This window comes from Pochonia chlamydosporia, assembly GCF_001653235.2.
Source record: "Pochonia chlamydosporia 170 chromosome Unknown PCv3seq00031, whole genome shotgun sequence".
Lineage (NCBI taxonomy): Eukaryota > Fungi > Ascomycota > Sordariomycetes > Hypocreales > Clavicipitaceae > Pochonia > Pochonia chlamydosporia.
This window is the reverse complement of record NW_019154066.1, coordinates 14,906-33,260: the sequence shown is the minus strand read 5'-3', so window position 1 is coordinate 33,260 and position 18,355 is coordinate 14,906. Positions and strand designations below refer to the sequence as shown.

The following is an 18,355-nucleotide window of genomic DNA, read 5'->3' as shown; positions in this document are numbered from 1 at the left end:
TCGTAGCAAGCCTGGATATGGCTTATAAGCGGACGAGGCTGGCAATTTCGGATCCGGTTAGCTCAGCCATATTCTTCCATCGAGAAATCTCCCTTTTTTTTAAACACTATGTTAATGTCGGGCTAGAGTCGGTTTTTGGGAGAATTAGTCACTATTTTGCAGCTGTAGAAACAAATGAGCGAGGCGCGCTTCATGTGCATGGACTGCTTTGGTTGGCAGGGAATTTGAATCTCCATAAAATAATGATGGACGTGACGAAACCTGAGCACGCAGTGTATCGCGAAAGTATCACTCAGTACGTTGACAGCGTGTTCTCCGAGGTAGGTATTGCCCTGTTTCATAGTATGATCCCTATTTTAACGAGGTAAATGCTGCGGATATGCTTTGCACGCCAGGATCTCGATCAAGAGGCATATTGTGGAGTTGTCGCGGAGAGGTCGGTACAAGCGGATATATCGTCCGTTTTGCAAGACGGCCGGCGCTTCGCTGAGATGTTCGACGAAGAGGCTAATTTTTGCGCCGGTGCTACACAGATCCATACCCACAGTCCAACTTGCGTAAAATATTCCCTCAAAAAGATAAATCGCACACGCGATCTCTGCAGGTTTAAAGCTCCCTGGAAACTAGTTGAGAAGACGGCGTTCACACCAGACGGCGTGTTGCAGGTTCGAAGGAGCCATAGTATGGTGAACCGATGGAACAAGGCGATAGCTGTAGGCCTACGGCATAACCACGATATCTCGTTCATAGCGACGCAGAGCAAAACATTAGCCTTGGTGTATTACCTGACCAACTATACAACCAAGGTCGAGGATCCGGTCTGGAAGAGAGTTATTGCAGCCGCGGAATTGGTGCACGTCCTTGATAGTAGGGACAGCGAGACGCAGGAGCAGACCAACACTAGTGATTGCGCAGCGGGAGTGGGGAAACGGAATAAAACGCGGCAGTTCCTTATGAGGGTTGCAAATCGCGTCTTCACGGAGCGGGCATTGTCACAAGTTGAAGTGGTCGCGAGCTTGCTTGGGTTTCCGACAGAGTTCTCAAGCAATAGTGCTTGGACATTTCTTAACGTGTCGTTACTGTATTGGCATGTATTTCAACGATGGCGCCACTTAAGAGAATACAGTAGTATGGGGACTAGCCGCGATGCAAGCGAGGAGAACATCCTAGTGGAAGAGAATGGCCAGAAAGTTTCCTTGATTCAGGCATATCCTTATCGGGGAAATTTACTGCGGGGACTGTGCCTGTATGACTACATGTCGCTGGTCCAGATCAAACGAGCAGGCAAAAGTGGTGGCACCACAAGTGAGGTGCCGTTCGATGGCAGCTGGGCTTTCTCGCCCATATGGACGCAGACACTGCGACAACCGGGGAAGCATGCACGGGTTTGCATCGACGGCTATCTAAGTATGGACTTTCTTAGCGAGGAGAATGGGACGTGTTTCCAGAGGGCGGCTGTGCAGCACCTCGGTATGTTTGTGCCATGGGAGCAGTTCTTGCATGAAGTATCAGGAGATATAAATGCTATTTGGGCCAAGTACAGAGCGGGCCTGTCGCGGAGGATTTCTCATTGGGTAGAGAATATCCAGCTGCTGCGACGATCAGCGGAAGATGCAAAGCGTGATGCGAGACAGTGGGCTGCTTCATCTGGTGAGGGCGACCTTGCGGCGGAAGATGATGATATGACCGCCAATATAGACGAAAATGACGACGATGGTGATGGTGATGGCAAGAGCCCGCGGTCGTATCGATCCGGCGGCATCGGCGACGCAAATCGGCTCATCGACGTCGTCCGAAGCGCGATTGGCACGAAACAGATCACGTCCGGATCAGAAGAGCTGTCGTCAATCTTGCAACAGCTTTGCAATTTTCAGCAAGCCGCGCTTTCGTCATCCGATGAGTTAAATTCTAGGGTGATATTAGAAGTAAATCACAGAAGCTGTACTGGCCTTGATAACATGGTGTTGAAGCAGTGCAGCATCCCAGTGCAGAGCCAGCTAAGGGCCATCAAGTCTCAACAGGCAGCCGCATCCCGTGAAATAGAAAAGATGATTCAAGGGATACAGAGTATAGCTAGGCATGAAACCCACGTGGAGGGTGTAGTAGGTGGTTTTAGAGACGATGACGTCCTTGCGACTGGCGGAAACCCGGAGAAAACGGCAGCTCGAGCCAGAGCAGATGTTCGGTTCGGGCCGTCGACATCTTTCTTCATAGCAGGAAAGCGTTTGGCGGAGGTATTCACACTGAATAGAAGACAGTCGATTGCTTTTCTGTTGATATGCCGTCACCTGGATCTCATGCAGCAGAAAGAAGCCACCACCATTCCACAGCTATGCGAATTCATTGGGGGCGAGGGCGGCACTGGCAAGTCGCGGGTGATTGAGGCGCTTGTGGAGCTGTTCCGCAGCAAAAGCATGTCGAATCGACTGTTGGTAACGGCGACGTCAGGTACTGCAGCAGCACGGATCAACGGAATAACTATCCATTCTGCATGCAACTTCTCAAAGGACATGTCTCGCGTGGGCCGAGCTGGAGAGGCCGACGGCGTGTATTGCTCGACCGTAGTGGACCGATACATCAACGGGCCGTCTCGCACGGAATGGCAAGAGAAGCACCTCCTGGTCATCGATGAGGTCAGTATGCTTGGGGCTCGAACCCTTTGGATGGTGAATGAGCGACTTTGCCGGCTACGGGGATCCCCAGATGATTTCGGCGGTATACCCATAATTCTCTTCTGTGGGGATTTCCATCAGTTTCGCCCTGTGCAAGAGAGGTCGATCCTGCTACCTAGTGGTGTAATTTCATGGGATGAGGAGAGGTCGTTCAGCGTAGAACAAAGACACGAGCACAACAAGGCTCACAACCTGTGGAAGAGATTCGCCACAGTTGTGCTGCTAAATGAACAGGTTCGAGCCGCTGGAGATCCTCAGCTGCACAGACTGCTGACTAGGATCCGAACAGGAACTCAGGACCAGTCAGACCTTGACCTTCTGAACGCCAGGTGCTATAGGAAGGACAGACGTATTCCCTGGGAATCCGGTATCACCGTAGTGACTCCACTAAACAGGAACCGGTGGAACTTGAACATGGAGGCGACTGTAGCGTTCTGGAGGAAGCATCAGTCGACGTTGCGAATATTCATGTCGGCGCATAAGTGGAAGGATGAAGAACCAACTGAGGAGGAGGCATTCCTGATCCTAACCATGGAGACGACAGCGCAATACCTGTACCGGCAGTGTTCATGTTCGTTCCAGGAATGCCCGTCGTCATTAACCAAAACATACACCAAGGTCTAAAGCTCGTTAATGGAGCCGGCTATACCGCCGTAGATGTCATTCCGGACAAAGTATATCCGGGGCACCGGGTATCAGCCGACATTATACTTCATTTCGGGCCGCCAGCGGGCATCCTGCTATCAGGCATTACGACCAAGAGCTTCCACTTTGTCGGCATGCCACCGGGGACGATTCTTTTAACGCCGGTGAGCGTTAGCATAAGGGCCCAAAGGAGTCGGCCGTGGCAAGTGACCGACGTGAGCAGAAAGGGACTGCCCTGCACGGCGGCATTCGCATGTACAGACTACAAGGTACAAGGGAGGACCTTGGACCAAGTGGCACTAGAACTTCGCGGGACTAGAACAACAATTGTTGATGGAAAGAGCGTTCCGAGCCAGTGTGACCCGTACAGCTTGTATGTTCAGCTGTCTCGTTGCCCATCACTGGACGGAATAATGCTCCTGTCGAAAGTCCGGTACAGGGACTTCGTAGGCAATAGAGTGCCTGAGAGCATGGCCGGGGCGGAGGCAAGACTTGAATCATTAAGCAACAAAGTTATCGATCAGGCGTCAGGCTGGTTAGATCAACCGTGTGAGGAATAGGTAGGAAGGCGGCAAGAGAGGGAGATGGTGTGGGGAAGCAAGTCTTCTGAGCAATCAAATTGCAAGCACCTGGCTGGACTTAAATACAGACGCGAATTCAGTACTGATCGAGAGTGCAAGTTTGACACACAATAGCAACTTAATGGCCTGGCACTTCCATTTTTTTTGTATTGTATAGTCTTGTAGTTTTGACAAACACCAGTTGTTTTACTCATACTCATATACGTACTCTTGTTCGTCTGGTGACAATGCCCGCCAGCAAAAGACGCGTTTCGGAAGAATAGTCGGGGCGGCGGGCCTATCAGAAACCGATCAAGATGAAGGGCCGGACCGGCTGGAGCATAAAACCTCTCGGAACTTCGTTCCTCAAGGCACTCGTGAGCTAGCACCGGCATAAGCTCGTGCTGGAGACCAAACTAGCCAAGACACCGATTTTGTCGCGTTATGATATGGCAATTAATAGGGGTGCTACAACAGATCACTACGCGTGTTACAATTTACGGGTGCTACAATTTTTGGAGCCTCTCATTGGCCAAAACTTGGGCCAGCTGGCACGCCATCCACACAAGGCGGTGAAGCCAGCTTCGCTACATATCACTTTAACATGTCTGAGTAGACCAGCTTGTGGTGTCGCTCAAAGGCCAATTTGACCACATCGTCACAATTTGGTCAAGTTGTCGCAGCTTCGCAACTTCGCTGTACGGATCACCAAAATCCACTCTGTCTGGCCCAAGTCGATTCGAACTTCTTTTTTTTTTTTTCCCTTTTATATTTCCTTCTCCTGCTGCTTTACAATTTGACTACAATACATCGCTCCTGGCCTTTGCTTTCCGATTGAGACGCTGATCCCGAGTACTTCATGGGACATGCCTTGGAGTTCTTCCTATGGCCAAACCCATGACATTTGCTACGTTTGCTCGGAGCCCTTACGGCAATTCCAACTGCCGCCGACCTTATTTGGACAGGAAGCCTTGTCTCATCACTTGATACCTCCCATTGAGATCGCCGCCTTCGTACACTTGGTTGAATCCTCCGCCCACTTGCCCGACCCCCCGTTGTCTTCCCTGACCCTATTGATACTGACCTTATACGGTTTGGCTGGCTCTTTTGTGTCTGGGTGGCTTCGCGCGCCACGCTGTCCAGAGCCGTCTTATGTCGGCTTGCACATGATTGACGGTTTGGCCGATTGTTTAGAGGCTGAGCGGTGGAAACCTGACTGCGCCCAGCCTGATTGCCGGGCCTGAACTGCCATTCTCGCTGGTATAGGCTGGGGTTTGTTTCTAGGTCGCCCCCGAAGGCTGGTAGCGACCTTCGGGTCCAAGATTCGACGATATACGTCATCGCTCAGCGGCTCTCGTAGATGCCATCGAGGATGGACATCCCACTTGGTTAGCCGCGTTGCGTTGATGAGCTTCCGGTAAATGGCATGATAGCAGGGGACGCCTAGCTCGATGGACACAGTGCAAGTACCGTCACACGGCCCTATAGCATTCGGCCACGGATTCTTAGGGCTTCGATGCCTTTCAACGCCTTGCGGCGCTCCCGAGTAATGAACGAAAGTGCCTTTTGAGATACCGTCTGAGGCAGCTCGCCTAGATACTCCGAGCCGCGCCCTACGTGCTCTCGCGCCGTTAACACCTCGTCCTGGGTGCAAGCTTGGCGAAACTCCCTTTCCTGGTCTTCTAGCATACCCTGAATCGCTTCGACAAGCCGATACAAATGGCTCATTCCATTCAGCAGATAGCTTTTGACATTGTTGTTGCTGGCTTCCGTGCCAGAGGTCACTCGTATGCCGAAGTTACGGTACTTCCTGATGAAGCAGCGGGCCACTGCTCCCTCACAGGCAGATACGTACTATACAAGTACGCGAGGATCGCTCGTTGGTCACCAAATTCCGAGCATAGACGTTTCCACGCCTTCTCATGATCTTCTTCAGTCTCGGCAAACACCACCTGGCTCCACAGAACAAGGACACCGTGGTAATCATGGGCTATGGGTTCAGGCGAATTGTCTTGAGCGACTAGCTCCTCTGGTCTTTCAGGGGCCCGTACAGCCTGCCGATCGCGCTGGTTGAGGCTTGCATCAGGCTCATCTGAACTGCTCTCTTCCCCCGTACTACTGTCCCTCGTGGTATAGATCCATCTCCGTTTTGACTGCAGCATTACATTGGAGTTGATATGGTGGATACATATCTGCTGCTGGGCTTCTGGGAATTCAACCTCAAGTGCCTGTTTCATTTGCTTGTCAAAGTCGGTAATAATAACGTCCGGCGCCCGTATGCTGTACTGGTCAAGGAGCTTGCGGACACCACTTGCGAGGAATTGGAACCCTTCAAGCAGTGTAGTAAATAATATAAACAATACGTATATTGGCAATATGGACCCCCTCACAATATTATTGTATTGTCAAGTGATGCGTATTGTATTACGCAATACGGCGTTGGTCCATATTGTATTGTATTGCCAAGAACCCAATATATTGGCAATACGACAATATATCCCCTATATTGCACGTGACGGTTTTTATTCGGCTGCCGCAACTATATTATGGTGCTTGGAATATCTGGTATCCCAAACCATGACTTCAAACACTCTAACGCTTCAATTACATCACTCCCCATCCGATTTCGCCGATCCGTGATGGTTATCTTTGCCCCAGAGAAGAGCCTTTCAGGTTCCGCAGACATTGCGGGAATTGACAGTATATCCACGGCCATTTTGCTTAAGTTAGGATAGGTCTTTTGCTGGGTCTCCTCTAGCCACCATGTAAGGGCGCTTGTAAACCCATACACCCGTTCGGTCCTACAATAATGCTCATACTCGTCTGTGATAGGTGCCGGTTGTAGATGCTTATTCCTCCATTTTAAGAACTCGTTCGTAGTTGTCGATGGTGCCTTAGAGAGGGGAAGTGATTCCACGGGTTTATATTCACCCCACAGAGTCTTAATCAACTTCTTTGACGACTCAACCCACTCTTTCTTCCAGTTCTCATGTATGTAGTGCCATTTATGCGAGGGGTGGAGCACGATAGCTGCAACGTAGGCTGGCGATTCGTCAGTGAGGCGATAATACTTATCCAATTTCGCCCAGCCCGAATTATACATTGGTGCCATAATCGGATCATCAGTATATGCCTCTTTTCCTGCTTCGAACTGTGCCAACACGAAGTCCATAGCCAAGAGGACATTATCGAGAGTTGCAAATGATGATTCCAGAGCCTTAGTTGTCATTTTGAGCTTCTCTAAAAATGATTTGATCTTCTCGAGGATGGCCCAGTCCTCTGCAGAGAGCTCGTCTCCAGCACACTCTGCTTCTACCCATTTGTTGAAATAGCCATTAATTGCGTCTCTAAGATTCAAGGCCGCTTGCAGCATGGTATACCACGAATTCCACCTTGTGTCGTTGTCTCGCGCAAGCTTGCGGTTATGGCTAATAGCCATAAACTTTTGGCTGCGTTGAACACTTCTTTGAATATAAACGACAAAATTATGAAGCTTGCCAAGAGGACCTTTTTGCCGCCACGCTTCAATCTGCTTTAGTGTCACATTATGCAGACCCAAATCTTCCTGTTCGAGCTTCTCGTTATCGGTAACGAAGAGGAAGGCTTTTGCGGCTAGGTTGATAATATGACCTTGGCAGCGGAGTCGGTGAGATTTGGGATCATATTGAATGTCAAATTGGCGTAGAAGGGCTATAAATGTTAGCAGCGCTCGGAAGAAGTAGTGAGTCGTACCGACCAAGAGAAAGGGACTTCATCATTGTGTCGTTATTGCTTGCATTGTCCATCACGAAATATCCAAGTTTGGAAGCAAAACCCCAGTCTTCAACCACTTCCATGATTGCCGCGGCGAGGTGAGAACCATCATGCTCACTGTCGATGTCTTTTAAGGCCAAAGTGTGGTGTTCCAGCTTGCAGTCTTCCGTGACATAGTGAGCAACTACGCCTAAGATTGCCAAAGAGTTGGGAGAAGTCCAAAGGTCGCAGCTGATGTGAATCCTTGACTTTGCGGACTGTATGCGCTGCTTGACCTTCTCCTTCTGATCTTCATACTGCCGCATAATCCATTTCTTGACAGTTTGGTGCGTGTCTGGAAGCCAAGTATCGACGTCGGCATTAATGTAGGCCAATAGGGCTCGGAATTCTGGGCATTCCACCAGCCGAAATGGAAGAGAACAGGCGGTAATAAACCTTACGTACAACACTTCGAGCTGGTCCGGGTCGATCGAGTCTCCGTATTGATCGTTAAACCGGCGGCGTTTTCGGACATTTTCTTCAGCCGTAAGACGAGCTTGTTCAAGAATAGTTCTTATAGTTCTTACTTTAGCGGATCGTGGAGCGCCTTTTGGGAGACCATGACCGTCAGGGGGAGGGTCCGTGAGGTGCTTGGCTGGAGCCGCAGTTCCACCAGAACAAGAATATGTTTTCTCGCAGTGTTTGCAGCGCCATTCCTCTTTTCCAGTTCGTTGATTGTAATATCTGGTTTCAATCTCCTCGTCTGGCATATGACAGAAGACCCATGACGTTCTTGGCTTCGCGCAAGAGGCTATAGAGGCTGTGTGAGGTCGCGACGATTGGTATTGAGAGGTTCGGCTCTCGTCTGTGTCATGTAGCTGCTGACCGGAACTCTCCGAAAGGTTGTCGGATGTTATTGAACCTTTTCGTTGCGACGGTTGAACAAACTGCAAGCGTTGTTGAGGCATTATCGTAAGGGGCACCAGGCTTATTTTCGCCAAAAAGGCTCTTGGAAACAACAGTTTGATCGCATTAAAGAAAAAAGTAGAGCTGAAAGTTTTCAGAGAGCTGGCTAGCTAGGCACATGCTTAACACTTGGGGTTTTCTGGCGCCGCCTCCATTTAGTGGCGTTATTCGCGTCGCGTCAAGCGAGTGCAGACCAACAGTCCTACCCGGTACAATTGTTTATTGTACGTCTATTACGTGTTTTCGTCGATGTAAATGTCAGCGGAAGTGAATTTATTCTATGTTTCACCAATCAATATAAACAATATATTGCCAATATGAATCGCCTTGTATTGTATTGTCACAATATCGCAAACTCCGTATGGTATTGTCACAATATCAGAAAATGCATATCATATGGTATGTATTGCGGTATATTGTTTTATTGTCATATTATTTACCACACTGCCTTCAAGCCTCTCATTGTCGATTAACCCAAATGCGGCGTTAAAGACAGTGCCCAAGCATGTTTGTCCCGTAACTTGGAAAAGTGGCAACTTAAAACGGTTCGTGTTGTACGTGTTGTCGAAACTGACGACTTCGGAAAAACGCCTCCACATGCGGACACAGTAAGGAAAGGTCCAAACCAACCCTACCAGGCGGTCGGGTTCATCATCTGCCCACTCGACAATGTAAGGGATCTCCTTGTCGTCAAAGAACTTGATCAGTGCAGCCGTAGAGCCATAGCCACCCAGATTCTCTCTGCTGATCCGAGCTCTGGCATTGTAGATATCTGTCGGAGTGTAAACTGAGTCTGGGAAATGATCTCGGACAATGCCCCCAATGTCTCGTGCACGGATCCCAATCCGTCGACTGGAGGATTGCACAATCGCCTTAACAGGACTGGTTAGTCGCCGATGAACTGGGTGGGCGGCAGCATCGGCGCTGGGCTCGTGGTTGTGTTCGTGGTGCTCCGTATTTGGGAATTGCCGCAGAGTCCAGTAGAAACCGTTCTCAGGCAAGGTCTCGGCAATAATCTTCCATCGGCATCCAGACTTCCGAGATTTTCGTTTCCGAATGCCAGCACCCCTTCCGGGCCGTGGAGCTCCATATCGGTCACATTGAAAGACATATCGACTTCGATGACCAGGTCGTACTACGCCATTAGCCCTAATAATACCAAAACCATGACCCTTTGCAAAAGCATTGACCTCCGCAAAAAGGGCGTTAATCGATGGAGCTGGTTCACCAGGGATTGGCGGATTTGGAATGCTTTCAATGATCCTGGATGCGGGATCGGTATGGGGCAATTCGTGTTGTGTAGACTGCCCCTTGCCTAGGGTTGTTGTGTCTGGAAGCTCGGGGCCGACTGGAGCTGTGTGCCATGTAGTTGGCCCTGAAGAAATCACTCTGGACTTTTGCAACTGACGCCCATTATCGGTACAGGCAGGTTCATTCTTGTCAGCCAGGATAAGTGCAGAGGCGAGGTCCTCGTCAGTCCGTGAAAGTTGGCGGGCCAACGCTAAAGCAGTTGGAAGGACGGTCAGTATTGCCATGGCTTGAGAAATCTGCTGATCCCGGCTCTGCTGATTCGTTCGCCGCCTCTGCTGCGTAGTCTTGGCCGGGTCTGGTATTAGTGTGTCCACATGTTGAAGTCTTTGGCTTGGTTGGTACTCAGATGTCCGATAGTCGTTCCTGAGGTAGATGTCTGATTTTCGCCATCTAACGCCTGGAATATCCTTGCTGACCAGATCGTGAAGTCCTGGCAGAGTGTGGAAATGCTCATCGAGTCACGCGACAGGCACGCTGCCCAATCCTTCCGTGCCATGTTGCCAGATGTCGAGGCTGGCTGTCGAGCTGCCTGAGTGGTTAGAATTGCTGGATGATGGTCGCGTCTGCGCGTGTGTAGATGAACCGGTTGGACTAATTGGACTTCTACGACGGCTGATGTTGGCGATGTTAATATTTGGTGAAGGCATTGTAGAGCTTTAAGGCGAGTTTCATGACAGTGTAGGGCAATGACGACGGTGATAAGGTTGATGCTGTGACGCGTTAGGACGCGTTGAGAGGGTTGACGTTTTGGCGGGCATATGGCGACCATGGCAGAATTCAGTACCTACCTCTCGCACTAACAGACCTAATTTGAGCCAATGAGAGGCTCCAAAAATTGTAGCACCCGTAAATTGTAGCACGCGTAGTGATCTGTTGTAGCACCCCTATTAATTGCCTATCTTAAATCCAAGTCACTTTGAATGCCAATTCTTCCAGCAATGCCTGGCGATTTTGCCAGTTGGACGGCATAAATGCACGCCGCAGTTACTGCAACCACTTTTGATATATCGATTCCTTTCGACTTTTCGTAGTACAGGGGTATTCAATACTAGCCGCTGCTTCTTAGACGAGCACCAAGCGCACCAGCCACGCTTTTCCATGGTAGTAAGTGAGTGCGGTGGCAGTGAGGTTTGTATAGTCGTCGCCTCGGTCTTTGTCGCCTGGGATCGCTGGCCATGTAATACAAGCTTCTTTCCAAAAATGTCCAAGATCTCTGTGTATAACTAGCCTCTTTCGAAATGTAGTCTGGCTATTAACCTGGGTATCACTTGGCCAACCGTGTTGCTGTAATAGATACGTATTCGTTACTACGACTTCGAGAAGAAATAAATATACAAGCGCCTGTTGCCCTCCTCGTGCAATACGACGACGAGGAGTAAATCCAGCCCGTAGTTGATCTCCGATATCAACACTGTTCATATGCTGATTATACGAATTGATTAAGTGGGGTATTGGTAGTAGCTTGACAGGCTTGCCGTCGAAAGGCATGCGTGCTGTTCGCGCACTTGTAGAGGTCTTTGACGGTTGTCGCCGAAGTTTCACACATTCGGGCTCCATTCCATTAAATGCAGTACTTAATAGAAGTACAAATGCGTTGTCTTTAAATCCAAATTGTATGACTTCTGCTTCCTTACACTTCCTAGCGTACAATGTACCCCAAGGTATGGTATCCTTTCGAGACTCTTGTGTACGAAGCTGTTGGAGCTGCATAGAGTCGATTCGAGCCGGGCGAGTGGTGCCTGTTGCAGCAATGCCTTGGGAGCGGAGGTATTCGAAGAGCTGGGGCGTCGCGAAGAGGCTGTCCATGTAGCAATGGTAGCCGTGGCTAGTAGAGGGAGGCGGAGGAAGCCGTCGCAGAAGATCTACAACAATGCCTTGGGTTGGAGCCAACCCTAGACTTGGAATAGCATCGTAGTTCACAGGACCATAGCCCTTTCGATGGAAAGACCACCACTGTAGAAAGTAGCCACTGTCAGCAACAACCCAGACCTTATAACCAATTGGAATTGGCTTCGAGGGCAAATGTACCGTATCTTTGCTACGGCCAGTGAACCGTACCATAGCCTCATCGATACTTACTGACGAGGCTGGCTTCCAGTACCCAATAGATGTCAACTGGATATGCTGGCTCCATTCGGCGACTTTCTGAAAGACCGTTGACTTTGTCTCGGTTGGATCCCAGATGCAGAATCGTCGGTAGAGGGCCTGGAAGCGATTCCTTGGCATGAACCTGGTTATGGGGTGTACTGGATCGGTTGGTGAGGTGCTCCAGTAGTCGATAACAGCAGGCTCTTGGTGAACGGACATATAGATTAAAATGCCAAGGAAGAGGTAGATCTCGTCAACGGAAGTAGGATCCCACGTATTATACCGGCTGCACTTTGAGCGAGGACCTTCTGCGTGCCCTGGTAAGCAAATGTGCCGTAAATTGATGAATTCGACCCATTGCTGTACCAAGTGAACTGGGCAGAATAGCTGGAAGACTTGGAAGAAGCTTTCCTTTGGAAGGTCCGTAGATATTCGACGTTTGAATGGCCGTAAGGTAACTGGTTGGAAGGCTGGTTGTTGGAAGCCTGCTTGGCCGACTGGCTTTAAAGGCGACGATGACGAAGCTCGTTTTTTAGAGGGTTTGGAATAAGGTTGGGCTTGAAGCTTTAAATTGCCTGAAATTTCTGGCTCAGAAGATGCAAGTGACTCTCTATGCTTCCTCTTCCTTACTGGCATTTTGATAATCCATGTGTTCAAGTGTAGCCATAATACCATACAAATTGTACGGAACGCGCCTTACGCGTGAGCTTGACAAAAAGTACAAATGTCACGTTATGAGACTCATTGTTAACTAAGCTCTTTTACAAAATTGTTGTTCTTGTTCGTTGTCCTTCTCTTGCCAGAGGGATTCACGTCATTTATCTGAGTTCAGAAGCACAACTACCAGCCTTCTGATAAAATTCCAGGTGGTTGGCCAGCCTCTCATCTCCTGATATCTATGATTTTATGACATCTAGCAATTACTCCAAGTTTGCTTGTTCTATCAACAGAGGCAGTTTTATCCGACAACAAAGCGTGGGGATGGGAAATTTGTTGCGGTATACACAGAGACACACACACACACACACACACACAATTTATTACGCCCAGTGGAGACTCCTTCAATAGAACAACTATCAATCTGTGTTATATAACCGCTTCCGAAGTCGTGTCTTTGTCTCATGATAGCCCAACTGTCAGCACAATCTGTTTCCGGCTCATTGTCGTTTGAAGTCCTATCTTGGTCGTTGGTTAAATTGGATACGATGTTTGTCCAACACCTAAAAAGGCTTGGGGGTCCACGTTTAACTAGGGATCCCGGTCCCGCTTTGACTGTTCGAGTCGTCGCATACGTACTCGACTTGTCATTGCGCGACCCACATCCATCGTATGGTACGGCCGGGTGATGACCAAAGGTACAAGACCGCGGGAGAAAGCACCATTATTCAGATTCGAGCTAAAGTTCCGGGTAGGGTTGATATGCGACCTTCAGGTCTGACCGCACGATAGTTGTTGATCCATGATTCTCCTTGCAGGTGCAATGTAAGGTATGTGACAGGGCAGGGTAGACCCAGAGACCCAATCAACTACACGACTTACACTGGTTGATCAACTTAGTGTATTACACTCAACTAAATCAACTAAATCAGGACAATCCTGACTAATCAATTAAACTAAATTTGGGCCTCTCGTGTACGTGGATTTAGTTGATTTCAGTGTAACTGTTGATGGTTAAAGGGCTGCACATTTGATCTCGAACTTAGCTTCAGGGTAGGTTCGGCTGCGGGCGAGACGACAAGTCAGCTTCCTCCCCCTATTCTACATCCGTAATTTGTATTCTAACCAAAGTGCCTTAAGGTAGAGCCTCCGCTACTGCGTCGTGCGTCTGTTGATCCTTGGTTGATTGACTTCGGCATCTTTTTACCCATCTTGGAACCGTATTGCCATGTTTTGAATGACGTGTAGCGGAACGATGGCTGATGCCTAGTTTATTGAAATATCTTCCTGCTAGCTAGCACCTGCTTGATCATCACATAACACCTATTTCTGGCCATCTACAACAAGTATCATCGCTTCTTTTCTGTAAGGGGTCGCCGGTCGGCCCCAGTAAGTTCCGTAAGGGGACACGCGGCTCATTCAGCTAACAAAAAAGAGAGAGCAGACGTTCTCGAGGGGTGGACTCTCTACTATGGTGGTTAACTGGGCAGTCAATGCTCAGGGGCTGGTTGTGAGACCCTCATTTGGTGGCGTTATCAGCATTGCCATCAACCCAGGTGCACGGCAACGAGTTAGTCCGTGACACTTTCACATTATGTCTTTATGTTTACTATGACCATGAGCGCTTCGGAATTCCTAGAATCGTCCCCAATTTCTATCGATGATGTCCCAATTGACTTCGAACTCCCAGTGCCTTCCACGCCTGCTTCTTCTGCCGAGAGCTCATTGACGCCGTTCTCCCCGCCGCCGACGACATTGCCCACTCCTGATAAGTACGATACGCGTCTTTGGGGACATTTTCCGGGTTGGGTATGGTCAGAAAGAAGCAAAGACAACTACTCATGGGCTTGGGAATATGGATACGACATACAACATGACGACGAGCGCAGATGGGTCTGCAAGCCGTGTATTCAGAAGAACGACCCCAGACCTAAGAATTTCGTTGCTATTGGCCTTCAGAATGCGCTGAATCACTTATACAAGGATCACGGAATATCTGCACCAGATAACAAGACAAAGTCCGGCTTGCAAAAGAAAGCCGAGGAGAAGCCAGGGAGCAAGAGGCCAAGATCGATTGTGGATATATGGAAGCTCGACCCTTTAAGACCTCGAGAACAGGCGATTGCCAACTCTATGATACGCGGATTTAATCGAAATCACTTTCAACGTCTCCTGATCGAGTGGATAGTCGACACGAATCAGCCCTTTAGTGTTGTTGAACATGAGAGACTCCGGGATATCTTCGAATACCTTAACCCTGCAGTCAAGATCACGAACGCCAACATCTCTGATACCACAGTTCGCGCGCTCATCAACTCCGAATTTAAAAAGCACAAGGCGCGCGTCATTGAAGCCCTGCGAAAGAGCCCCGGCTTAATACACGTCAGCTTTGACGGATGGAGGGCGCGGAATCGACACTCGTTATACGGTATCGTGTGCTTCTTCAGGGACGAGAATAGCAAGCCCCACAAGGTCGCTCTGGGGGTCCCCGAAGTCCGCAGACATTCGGGGAACAACATTGCAACAGAAGTCCTTTATACCATCGAGGCTTTTGGCATCGAGGAGAATATTGGGTATTTTACCCTTGACAATGCCGAGAACAACGACACAGCACTTGAGGCTATTGGCAAAAAGCTCGGCTTCAATGGCGCTCGAAGGCGAGGCCGCTGCTTCGGCCATATAGTCAATCTGTCTGCGAAGGCACTACTGTTCGGGAAGGATACAGACGCGTTCGAAGAACAACTTTCTGGTGCAGAAGCGCTGTCTGAAGCCGAATACGAACTTTGGCGACAGAAAGGGCCGGTTGGGAAGCTCCATAATTTCGTCGTAGATATTAATCGATCGGACAGACTGACATACCTATTGAAAGAACTTCAAGAGTACGACATATCCATATCGGACGATCCGAAAATACGGTCAAAAAGCCCCGTCTCGGTAGTGCTAGATAACGATACGCGCTGGCTTTCCCAGCTCTATATGATCCGCCGCGCCTTGAGACTTCGAAGGTACTTCGAACTGCTAGTCGCGAAGTTCCGAATCCAATGGGAGGAGGAGAATACATCAAAAAGAACTGGCCAGTTGAAAAAGTCGGCTGTCCGGCCTCGAATCCTTAGAGACGAGAACCAACTTACGGCCAACGATTGGTCTGTACTTCAACACTTCGCGACGATCCTTGGATACTATGAAGATGCAGTCAAGACTCTAGAAGGCGACGGTTTAATCAGGAAACGCAAGAGGGGTTATACTGGTTCATATGGGAACGTTTGGGATGTGATCAATGGGTTTGAATTCCTGCTTGGCAAGCTCGAAAAATATAAGGCGATGGCAAAAGATTTTCCTGACCCCGAACAGTTCAGGATCGGCATAAATATGGCCTGGGAGAAATTAGACAAGTATTACACTATTCTCGACACAACACCGATATATTATACCGCCCTCGCACTCCACCCGGCATACAGATGGGGATGGTTCGAGCAGGCCTGGGTACATAAGCCCGACTGGATCAGATCTGCAAAAAGGATAGTTCAAGAAGTGTGGGACGAGTCCTATCGAGATTTCCATATTGTGGTGGCCTCAAATGACGAGCCTGTTGCAAAACGACAGAAGCAATACTACAATGCCTTCGAAGAGCATTGCGAACAGTCCCGTATCGACTCCATACAGACAGAGCCTCTACTGGACGACGACACGATTGGCGACGAATACGAACGATGGCAATCGAGCCATGAGAGCACTGACAAGACTGTGCGAGATCCGATAGCGTATTGGCATGAGAAGCGCCTGCAATACCCTCGTCTCTCCCGAATGGCCCTCGACTTTGTCACAATACAATCAATGTCTGCAGAATGTGAGAGGATGTTCTCGGCAGCAGGGCAGATGGTTGTTCCCCAACGGTGCAATCTTCAGGCGCAAACAGTTGGGATGTGTCAGGTATTGAGGTCGTGGTTTCGGGCAGGCATTATCAACGACCTAGATCCGTTATTTCTCTCGATCATAGAGGAGAAGAAAGAGCTCGAGGGCATCCATCTTAATGATGATGAGTTCAGAAGACGGGAGCTATCGTGGCTCGCTGCCGCGGCGAAAACAGCTGGCCATTGAAGAGGCGATTCGAGTGCTACAAGAGTGAATGAAGGGAAGGGGACGGGAGCAGCCGAAGGTAGATTCGCACCAGAGGAGCCTCGGGAAGCCCTACTTGTTGTACCAGCCAGCAAAAGTGGACATCACCTCCTTCTAAGAGGGAGGTATTTGTTAGAATATGTCGTCTCTGACACTTTTTAATGCGAGGGGATGGTTAGCGTCACTGTGGCCAACCCTGACACGGGCGCGATGAGATCAACTCAAGAGATAATGCCACTATATTGCACGAAAACCAAGATGAAGAGGAAAGAGGTATGAGCAAGCGCGTGGACGTGTAGACGCGTTAACTTAGTGCCATCATGCGCTGCCCCACTACGCCGCGACTCTGGATGATGCCGCCACAAACCTCCATCCACTGAAGTCAACTACACTTAAATCAACTACATTTGAGGTGTCCGTTGATACACTACATTCAAAGTTTCATTACTAATCTACACTTACTCTAAATTGACAGATGCCGTGTAGTTGATTTAGTTGATTGGGTCTCTGCGAGAGGGCCATATCCGGCTTTCCAATCTCAACGGCATGGGCCTCCCTATGGAGGCAATCACGATGGATGAAGATGAAGAGCTTAATGACGAGATCGTAAATGAAATGCAATGGATTTAAAGATGTCTTGCGATGATGGAGATCATGGTTATAATATGGTTATATGGTTATAACAAGTTATAGTTTCCGGCTCATGGTTATTTATGGTTATGGTTACGACACCTCAAATAACCATATTTAACCATATGCCCAGGTATGCTCCCCTTCCAGTTCCCCGTTCGCAAAGTCATCAGAACGATAGGAAGAAAGAAAATCGGTTCAAGACTTGGTCACGGCAGCATACAAAGGTTCCAGAGGTTATAGATGAGTACAAAAGATACTGCAAGGAACCAGTGATGGAAATGGACCCGGATGAGGTATTTGATCCGCTTGAATGGTGGCAGGAGTCCACACAACAAAAGGTCTATCCATATCTCTCAAAAATGGCTCTAGATTTGCTCTCAATCCCAGCAATGTCAGCCGAGGTTGAAAGATTGTTTTCTAGTTGCAAGATTACAATCACCGACCGAAGGAATCGCATTGGGATTGATGCTGTAGAGGCTATTGAGTGTTTGAAGTCGTGGCTACGGGAAAATAACGTTGCATGGGTTGATGAGGAGTGGATAGACCGATGGGTAGCAGAGGTAGAGGCGGAGACACAAAAAGGAAAGGAAAGGGTAGAATAATGTAAATAGTTTATAGTAGGAAAAGAGAGCATGGTGACAGCAAGGTAGCAACAGCGAGGTGTACATAGCTTATATTGATATCTGTCGTAAAGGATGGGGCCGTACCGCCGCTAGCTATATATAGTAATCCAGTCCAACTGGCAGTTCAACTGAGTGGCAGGCCTCACTCAACTGAGTGAAGCCTCACTCAACTGGATGGGCTTCAACTGGACTGATTATATAGCCAACTGACTCAGTTGGGCGGCTGAACTCACTCAGTTCAACTACTAGTTTCACTGCTCATGAGTCCTTCAATTTCTTTGCCATACGCCTTTTTCAGCGGCCTAAAACAGCCAACATCTAATGGCTGAAGTATGTGGGATGAGTGGGACGG

At 49.0% G+C, this 18,355-nt stretch overlaps 6 protein-coding genes across 6 annotated transcripts; 3 read left to right on the top strand and 3 right to left on the bottom strand.

Moving 5' to 3' along the window:
- Positions 1–108: 108 nt before the first annotated feature.
- Positions 109–3,877, top strand: VFPPC_18614 (ATP-dependent DNA helicase PIF1; the record flags this gene model as incomplete). Its single annotated transcript, XM_022430200.1, has 4 exons — positions 109–121; positions 163–329; positions 396–3,148; positions 3,217–3,877. 4 exons carry the CDS (start codon positions 109–111, stop codon positions 3,875–3,877), a joined length of 3,594 nt encoding a protein of 1,197 aa, XP_022284801.1.
- Positions 3,878–4,666: 789 nt separating this feature from the next.
- On the bottom strand, positions 4,667–5,218 carry VFPPC_18613 (hypothetical protein; the record flags this gene model as incomplete). Its single annotated transcript, XM_022430199.1, has 1 exon — positions 4,667–5,218. The coding sequence occupies one exon, from the start codon at positions 5,216–5,218 to the stop codon at positions 4,667–4,669; it is 552 nt and encodes a 183-aa protein (XP_022284800.1).
- A 141-nt stretch (positions 5,219–5,359) lies between these two features.
- VFPPC_18612 (MULE transposase domain-containing protein) lies at positions 5,360–8,577 on the bottom strand (the record flags this gene model as incomplete). The annotated part of the gene is made up of 4 exons (XM_022430198.1): positions 5,360–5,643; positions 5,733–6,206; positions 6,467–7,567; positions 7,614–8,577. The coding sequence occupies 4 exons, from the start codon at positions 8,575–8,577 to the stop codon at positions 5,360–5,362; spliced, it is 2,823 nt and encodes a 940-aa protein (XP_022284799.1).
- A 1,610-nt stretch (positions 8,578–10,187) lies between these two features.
- On the bottom strand, positions 10,188–10,655 carry VFPPC_18611 (hypothetical protein; the record flags this gene model as incomplete). Its single annotated transcript, XM_022430197.1, has 1 exon — positions 10,188–10,655. One exon carries the CDS (start codon positions 10,653–10,655, stop codon positions 10,188–10,190), a length of 468 nt encoding a protein of 155 aa, XP_022284798.1.
- Positions 10,656–14,248: 3,593 nt separating this feature from the next.
- Positions 14,249–16,729, top strand: VFPPC_18610 (restless-like transposase; the record flags this gene model as incomplete). The annotated part of the gene is made up of 1 exon (XM_022430196.1): positions 14,249–16,729. One exon carries the CDS (start codon positions 14,249–14,251, stop codon positions 16,727–16,729), a length of 2,481 nt encoding a protein of 826 aa, XP_022284797.1.
- Positions 16,730–17,502: 773 nt separating this feature from the next.
- On the top strand, positions 17,503–17,982 carry VFPPC_12483 (hypothetical protein; the record flags this gene model as incomplete). Its single annotated transcript, XM_018290344.1, has 1 exon — positions 17,503–17,982. The coding sequence occupies one exon, from the start codon at positions 17,503–17,505 to the stop codon at positions 17,980–17,982; it is 480 nt and encodes a 159-aa protein (XP_018135717.1).
- Between the last annotated feature and the right edge of the window lie 373 nt (positions 17,983–18,355).